This window comes from Amblyraja radiata, chromosome 32 (assembly GCF_010909765.2).
Source record: "Amblyraja radiata isolate CabotCenter1 chromosome 32, sAmbRad1.1.pri, whole genome shotgun sequence".
NCBI classification, from domain to species: domain Eukaryota; kingdom Metazoa; phylum Chordata; class Chondrichthyes; order Rajiformes; family Rajidae; genus Amblyraja; species Amblyraja radiata.
The window spans coordinates 27478653-27487404 of NC_045987.1; the positions used below are offsets into that span (position 1 = coordinate 27478653).

The 8752-nt window shown below is 43.8% G+C and overlaps 1 protein-coding gene across 1 annotated transcript in view; it reads right to left on the reverse strand.

Annotated features, from left to right (window-relative positions):
* The window catches only part of LOC116990846 (TNF receptor-associated factor 1-like), a 37635-nt gene extending 29142 nt beyond the window's left edge, over positions 1-8493 (reverse strand). Inside the window, exon 1 of the mRNA XM_033048903.1 lies at positions 8363-8493. Coding sequence (XP_032904794.1) covers positions 8363-8398 — 36 coding nt within the window. The 5' untranslated portion in view covers positions 8399-8493. The remainder of the gene's footprint in view (positions 1-8362) is intronic.
* Positions 8494-8752: the final 259 nt, after the last annotated feature.

Genomic DNA, 8752 nt, shown 5'->3' on the forward strand with positions numbered 1-8752 from the left:
AAGAAATAAGAACTGCAGATGCATGGTTGTATTTGGAGAGTCCAGATACACCAAGAAACTATTGTTTTTTCTTGGGAGGAGGTTATGACATTTGATACAAAGACTGGCTGCACAGGCTGAGGGGGATAAGGTTAGAAGCTCTTGTTCATAGGTTCTGGGAGCAGAATTAGGCCGTTCGGCCCATCAAGTACACTCTGCCATTCAATCATGGCTGATTTATCTTTCCCTCTCAACCCCATTCTCTTGTCTTCTCCCCATAACCCCTGACACCCGTACTAATCAACAATCTATGTCTGTCTTAAAAAAATATGCATTGACTTGGCCTCCACAGCCATCTGTGGCAATTAATTCCATAGATCCACCACCCAGTACACATAAGACATTCTTCCTCCTTTCTAAAGGAACGTCCATTATCCATTTTGGTGGCCAAAACAGGAAAGCAGACTATTGAAAGTAGGCATGCAGGTGCAGCAGGCAGTGAAGAAAGCGAATGGTATGTTAGCTTTCATAGCAAAAGGATTTGAGTATAGGAGCAGGGAGGTTCTACTGCAGTTGTACAGGTTCTTGGTGAGACCACACCTGGAGTATTGCGTACAGTTTTGGTCTCCAAATCTGAGGAAGGACATTATTGCCATAGAGGGAGTGCAGAGAAGGTTCACCAGACTGATTCCTGGGATGTCAGGACTGTCTTATGACGAAAGACTGGATAGACTTGGTTTATACTCTCTAGAATTTAGGAGATTGAGAAGGGATCTTATAGAAACTTACAAAATTCTTAAGGGGTTGGACAGGCTAGATGCAGGAAGATTGCTCCCGATGTTGGGGAAGTCCAGGACAAGGGGTCACAGCTTAAGGATAAGGGGGAAATCCTTTAAAATCGAGATGAGAAGAACTTTTTTCACACAGAGAGTGGTGAATCTCTGGAACTCCCTGCCACAGAGGGTAGTCGAGGCCAGTTCATTGGCTATATTTAAGAGGGAGTTAGATGTGGCCCTTGTGGCTAAGGGGATCAGAGGGTATGGAGAGAAGGCAGGTACGGGATACTGAGTTGGATGATCAGCCATGATCATATTGAATGGCGGTGCAGGCTCGAAGGGCCGAATGGCCTACTCCTGCACCTAATTTCTATGTTTCTATGTCCTTTAATTCCGAGGCTATGACCTCTAGTCCAAGACTCTTCTTCAGACTGAAGAAGCTGCCTTCAGACAGGCAGCTTCTCTCCAGAGATGATGCTGCCTGTCCCGCGAAGCCACTCCAGCATTTTCTGTCTGCCTTTGATTTTAACCAGAATCTGCAGTTCTTTCCTACACAACCTACAAACCTGTATGTCTTTGGAATGTGGGAGGAAACCGGAGCACCCAGAGAAAACCCACACGGTCACGGGGAGAACGTGCAAACTCCGTACAGACAGCACCCGTAGTCCGGATCAAACCCGGGTCCCTGGCGCTGTAAGGCAGCACCTCTACCGCTGTAACACCGAGCTATGTACAGGTTTAATAATACAGTATAAATAACAAAGACAAACTGAGGGATTACTATCAACAGCTGCAGATGTAAACAATTAACTCTTTTGGGGCAGAGACAACGTTGTGAAAGAGCCATGATATCTGTGGCCGTCCAGTGGACTATCTGGCCATCACGGGAATTTGAAGTCCACTCCTGTAATTTTGTCCGGATTGAAGGAGGTGCCGTATCATCAGTAGTAGGGAAATCAGTGGTGGATCTGTCTAAGTCCAAGATTTTTTTCAGCTGCATTCACTACAATAAATATAGGAGCAAACAACTATTCCATTAAAGGTTCTTAGATGTTGAAACGTTAACGGTTTCTCCTTCCACGGGTGCTGCCTGACCCCTGATTGTTTCCAGCATTTTCTGTCTTCATTCGACCAAATAATTGTGTGTCAAGTTTTTCAGCCACTCTCTAAACATTAACAAACTCTAACTGGAACTGGACACAATCTATTCAGTGTTCTAAGTTCATAGGTTCATAAGTTCCAGGAGCAGAATGAGGCCATTTGGCCCATCATGTCTGCTCTGCCATTCATTCATGGCTGATCTATCTCTCCCTCTCAACCCCATTCCCCTGCCTTCCCCCCATAACTCCTAACACCCTTACTAATCAAGAATCTGTCAATCTCTGCCTTAAAAATATCCATTGACTTGGCCTCCACAGCCGTCTGTGGCAATGAATTCCACAGATTCACCACCCTCCGACTAAAGAAATTCCTTTAGATTTAGATAGAGCTCTAGGAGCTAGTGGAATCAAGGGATATGGGGAGAAGGCAGGCACGGGTTATTGATTGGGGACGATCAGCCATGATCACAATGAATGGCGGTGCTGGCTCGAAGGGCCAAATGGCCTCCTCCTGCACCTATTTTCTATGTTTCTCATCTCCTATCTAAAGATAGTTTTACAATGGGTTAATCAGTGCCTGCTGAAACAATTGGCAGGTGTATATTTGGATACATTATCAGTACACAGTAGGAAATGGCTATTCATGGGAAAACATATTCACATCCTGTCAACAGCCTCTGATTGTGTGGAAGCTTCAGCCTTGATTAATTCTGTCCTGCCTTAGAATCACGGGATCATAGTGAAACAGCAAGGATAAGCCTCTCGAAGATGCCGACCAAAATGCCCCAGCCATAGTTCAATTTACCAGCATTTGGCCCATGTCCCTCAAAACCTTTCCCTCCGTATACCTGTCCAAGAGTCTTGTAACTAGTGACTAGTGGGGTACCGCAAGTGACTAGTGGGGTACCGCAAGTGACTAGTGGGGTACAGCAAGGCTCAGTGCTGGGATCCCAGCTATTTATAATATATATTTATGATTTGGACGAGGGAGTTGAATGCAACATCTCCAAGTTTGCGGATGACACGAAGCTGGGGGGCAGTGTTAGCTGTGAGGAGGATGCTAGGAGGCTGCAAGGTGACTTGGATAGGCTGGGTGAGTGGGCAAATGCATGCCAGATCCAGTATAATGTGGATAAATGTGAGGTTATCCACTTTGGTGGCAAAAACAGGAAAGTAGACTTTTATCTGAATGGTGGCCGATCAGGAAAAGGGGAGATGCAACGAGACTTGGGTGTCATGGTACACCAGTCATTGAAAGTGGGCATGCAGGTGCAGCAGGCAGTGAAGAAAGCGAATGGTATGTTAGCATTCATAGCAAAAGGATTTGAGTATAGGAGCAGGGAGGTTCTACTGCAGTTGTACAGGGTCTTGGTGAGACCACACCTGGAGTATTGTGTACAGTTTTCGTCTCCTAATCTGAGGAAAGACATTCTTGCCATAGAGGGAGTACAGAGAAGGTTCACCAGACTGATTCATGGGATGGCAGGATTTTCATATGAAGAAAGAATGGATAGACTCGGTTTGTACTCGCTAGAATTTAGAAGATTGAGTGGGGATCTTATAGAAACTTACAACATTCTTAAGGGGTTGGACAGGCTAGATGCAGGAAGATTATTCCCGATGTTGGGGAAGTCCAGAACAAGGGGTCACAGTTTAAGGATAAGGGGGAAGTCTATTAGGACCGAGATGAGAAAAACATTTTTCACACAGAGAGTGGTGAATCTGTGGAATTCTCTGCCACAGAAGGTAGTTGAGGCCAGTTCATTGGCTATATTTAAGAGGGAGTTAGATGTGGCCCTTGTGGCTAAAGGGATGAGGGGGTATGGAGAGAAGGCAGGTACAGGATACTGAGTTGGATGATCAGCCATGATCATATTGAATGGCGGTGCAGGCTCGAAAGGCCGAATGGCCTACTCCTGCACCTATTTTCTATGTTTCTATGTTTCTAAATGATGTTCTAGTACCCGACTCACCTACGACCTCTGGTAGTGTTCCATTTATCCACCACATTCTGTGTGAAAGACAGTCATATTAATGATTTCCCTTCTCACCTTAAATCTATGTCCTCAGGTTCTTGAGTCGCCCACCTTGAGTAAAAGACTGTGTACATTCACCTATCTAATGCCCATGACTTTACATATCTTTCACCCCTCAGCCTCCTGCATCAGAAGGACCAGGTAAACTGATCATCTATATCTGTAGCTGCTCCTGAGGAACAACAGATGATAATAAATCAATGAGAATGATAATTATATATTCTCTGCAAACATGTACTGTCCCTGCCTGCTTCAAAGTCTCCACTATTGTCCCTGTACCCCAAAAGACAAGGATTACTTGTTTTACTGACTACAGGCCTGTTGCACTGAACCCTGTAGTCATACAAAAAAGTAACGAGAAGTTGGTGCGACTTGGGTGGGGGGAGGGATAGAGAGAGAGGGAATGCCGATGCTACCTGAAGTGAGTTAAATCAATATTCATACACCTGAAAGGACTGTGGGGGGTCCCTGGACAGAGTCGAGGGAGGAGGTATAGCGACAGGTATTGCATCTTCTGCAGTTGCAGGGAAAGGTACCTGGGATGGGTGCAGTTGGGAAGGGATGAGTGTTGCGGAGGGTATGGTCTCTGCGGAAGGTGAAAAAGGTGGAGGTGGGAAAATGTGGCTAGTGGCGGGAACCCGTTGGAGGTGAACCTTTTCTAAATTGTAACGATTAATTGTTGACAGCCATGAAAACAAATGATGGGCAAGACAACAGCACTGTGGCCTCAGGGTATGTTCACCCCAAGCCCACTCGCCTCCACTGCCACCACACCCAGACTCAGAAATATCCCCAATCTCTCGTGATTCTTTAGGGATATGCATACGTGTGAAACTCCAGAAGGATCTGTTAAAACAGACTGGAACAGCAACACGCTTGTTTCCTTAATACTTCTCACCGTGCAACAATGGCCACTCACTTGAATCAGAGCTCACTGTATTCACCAACATCGTCCAAAAGTGAGATGTGAACCTGAGCACATTTAACAATCAAACTAACAACTTGATTATAGACACAAAATGCTGGAGTAACTCAGCGGGTCAGACAGAATCTCTGGAGAAAAGGAATAGGTGATGTTTGGGGTCGAGACTCTTCTTCAGACCTGAAACGTCACCTATTCCTTCTCTCCAGAGATGCTGTCTGACCCACTGAAGCAGGGTCTCGACCCGAAATGTCGCCTTTTTCCTTCGCTCCATAGATGCTGCCTCACCCGCTGAGTTTCTCCAGCATTTTTGTCTACCACTGAATCACTCCAGCATTTTGTGTCTATCTTTAGTGTAAACCAGTATCTGCAGTTCCTTCCTACACATAAAAACTTGATTACCTTAAAAAATTCAATACTTGAATAAATACTATTAATTGTGTGGGAAGGAACTGCAGATGCTGGTTTAAACCAAAGATAGACACAAAAAGCTGGAGTAACTCAGTGGGACCAGGCAGCATCTTTGCAGAAAACTGTTCCCAATGTAGGTAAAATGCAGGAAAAATGTTCCCAATGTTGGGCGAGTCCAGAACCAGGGGCCACAGTCTTAGAATAAAGGGGAAGCCATTTAAGTGAGATGAGAAAAAACATTTTCACCCAGAGAGTTGTGAATTTGTGGAATTCCCTGCCACAGAGGGCAGTGGAGGCCAAATCACTGGATGGATTTAAGAGAGAGTTAGATAGAGCTCTAGGGGCTAGTGGAGTCAAGGGATATGGGGAGAAGGCAGGCACGGGTTATTGATAGTGGATGATCAGCCATGATCACAATGAATGGCGGTGCTGGCTCGAAGGGCCGAATGGCCTCCTCCTGCACCTGTTTTCTATGTTTCAATGTTTCTATAAAAGGAATAGGTGACGTTTCGGGTCAAGACCCTTCTTACTTTTAATTGTGGATAATCTGGACCACACTACCTCTGACATTTCTGCAGAAGTCTCTGAAACAATTGCAACTCGTTTTTTGTTTGGACATCAACATGGAATAATAGATCTGGTCTGAGCTATTTCAGACTGAATTTCTGTTAAATCCTAATGTCCGGATGTCATGGGAAAGCTTTTTCTACAGAAAATGAAAACAATTTTTGCAAACAGAAATTCTTCCAAAACAAATCCTCAAACTTGCTGTGTCGATACTAACAAATGATGTATTGCACAAACATGTGTTGTACCCATATGGAGAATTAATAAACTGTCTGGTCAAACTACTCTACTCTTACATTAGTGCAGGTGACTGTGATATCTACTGTAATCAGATGCTGCAGAAATGAATGCAACTATGTATAGTTTAGTTTAGAGATACAGACTGGCAGCAGGACCTTTGGTCCACCAAGTCCGCGCCGATCAATAATCACCAGTACACTAGTTATATCTGACATATTTGGGACAATTTACAGAAACAAATTAACCTACAAACCCGCAAGTCTTTGGGATGTGGGAGGAAACTGGAGAACCTGGAGAAAACCCACGCAGTTACAGGGAGAACGTGCAAACTCCACACAAACAGCACCCGTAGTCAGGATTGAACCTGACGCTGTGAGGCAACAACTCTATCGCTGCGCCACCGTGCCGCCCCGCCTCTGGTTGGGAATTCTCACTATATTTTAGTAAAATCACAAATTCCAATCTCAATTCCCACTCACCACAGCTTTCCAGCCCCAGGGAAGAAAGACAGATGGGTGATCCAAGGGGTGGAGAGAGATGGGAACTTCTTTCAACACACGGAGCGGCTTCAACAAGTACGAAATTAAAATCTTGAAACTGGACTCAGTTGCACTCAATTTTAATTTGTGCAAAGATTATCCAGAGGAAATACACAGAGAAGGCAGAGTTTACTGTTCATTCGGTGGGAAAAGAGTTTTGATGGCAATGTTTTAATAGCAATGATCTGGTTAAATTCCTCTCCTAACCACATAGACCAGTATAGACCAGAATAGACAAGTATAGCCCATTATAACCCAGTATAGCACAGTATAGCACAGTACATGGTAAATGGTAGCGAATTGAGGAATGCAGTTGAACAGAGGGATCTAGGTATAACTGTGCATAGTTCCCTGAAGGTGGAATCTCATGTAGATAGGGTGGTAAAGAAAGCTTTTGGTGTGCTGGCCTTTATAAATCAGAGCATTGAGTACAGAAGTTGGGATGTAATGTTAAAATTGTACAAGGCATTGGTGAGGCCAATTCTGTAGTATGATGTACAATTCTGGTCGCCTAATTATAGGAAAGATGTTAACAAAATAGAGAGAGTACAGAAGAGATTTACTAGAATGTTGCCTGGGTTTCAGCAACTAAGTTACAGAGACAGGTTGAACAAGATAGGTCTTTATTCTTTGGAGCGCAGAAGGTTAAGGGGGGACTTGATAGAGGTCTTTAAAATTATGAAAGGGATAGAGTTGACGTGGATAAGCTTTTTCTATTGAGAGTAGGGAAGATTCAAATAAGAGGACATGATTTGAGAATTAAGGGACAAAAGTTTAGGGGCAACATGAGGGGGAACTTCTTTACTCAGAGAGTGGTAGTGGCGTGGAATGAGCTTCCAGTGGAAGTGGTGAAAGCGGGTTAGTTTTTATCATTTATAAATTAAATTGGATAGGACGGGAAAGGAATGGAGGGTTATGGTCTGAGTACAGGTAGATGGGACTAGGTGAGAGTAAGTGTTCGGCATGGACTAGAAGGGCCGAGATGGCCTGTTTCCGTGCTGTAATTGTTATATGGTTATAGACTAGCATAGCACATGAATTCACCACCTGGCCCACAATGTCTGTGCCAAATAAAATGCCAAGACTTAAAAGTCTGAAACACCACTGTTGTGTCTGCCCACCTCCCTCCCCAGCAGTGTGTTCCAGGCACTCATATCCTCTGTGTAAAAACACTCTCCTGCACATCTCCTTTAAACTTTTCCTCACTCATCTTAAAGCGATGCCTTTAGTAGTTGATGTTTCCATGCTGGGAAAAAAGTTCTGATCGTCTCCCTATCTGTGCCTCTCATAATTGTAGACACTTCTATCAGGTCTCCCCTCAACCTCCAGCAATCCAGGTGATCTATACGCTGTACACTTTGACAGCCTTCCTCACAGTCCATGACTCCAGCAAACTTACCAACCAATCTATCCACATTTACATCCAAGTCATTTATGTACTGTATATCATAAACAACACAGCACTTGTGATTTGGGAGCATAGAGCAACTTTACACCCTGAAACATTGCAATATGCATTAGTAATAACTTTCTCTAGAATAGTTTCAAGATGACATTTTATTCCTACCGATCAGAGAGCATCACAGAGTGTTCATATTTGCATTCATATTCTGGAGCAGATCCCTGCCGACAAACTATTGCTTGTTATTCCTCACCAACAAACACACTATTCAGGATATGCAAAGAAGCATTACGCATTGAAAGTGGAAATGAAACAAATCAGCAAGCTGTTGAGTTGGCAACATATCGTTAAAAAATTCAAATGATTTTATTTCTTATAAAATTAACTCACCAGTTTTTCGAACTTTCTGTAGTTATATTCAGCCATTTTTCCTCAAAAGTTAATTTTATCTGTAAAAACGACTATGGTTGAATTGACAGACACTTTGCTCAAATGCTTTTAGTTGCAGCTCCTGGAATTCCCCCACATCACATGTCTCTGTTGCAGTGGCAAAGTGTCTATTGGTTAATGAAATACCAGCACACTGCCTATTTACCTGCCATCACCATGAGCAATGAACACAACAGCTCTGGGTAGGGTTGGAGCAGCTCGTTCCATATCACTCCAAAACTTGCAACAAAAGCTGCAACAATGCTCAGGCAACATCGAATCAAATGCTGAAAGTAAGGTAGGTCTGTCGCAACACATTAATAACACTATCTGTTTCTGATGCTGCTTCTT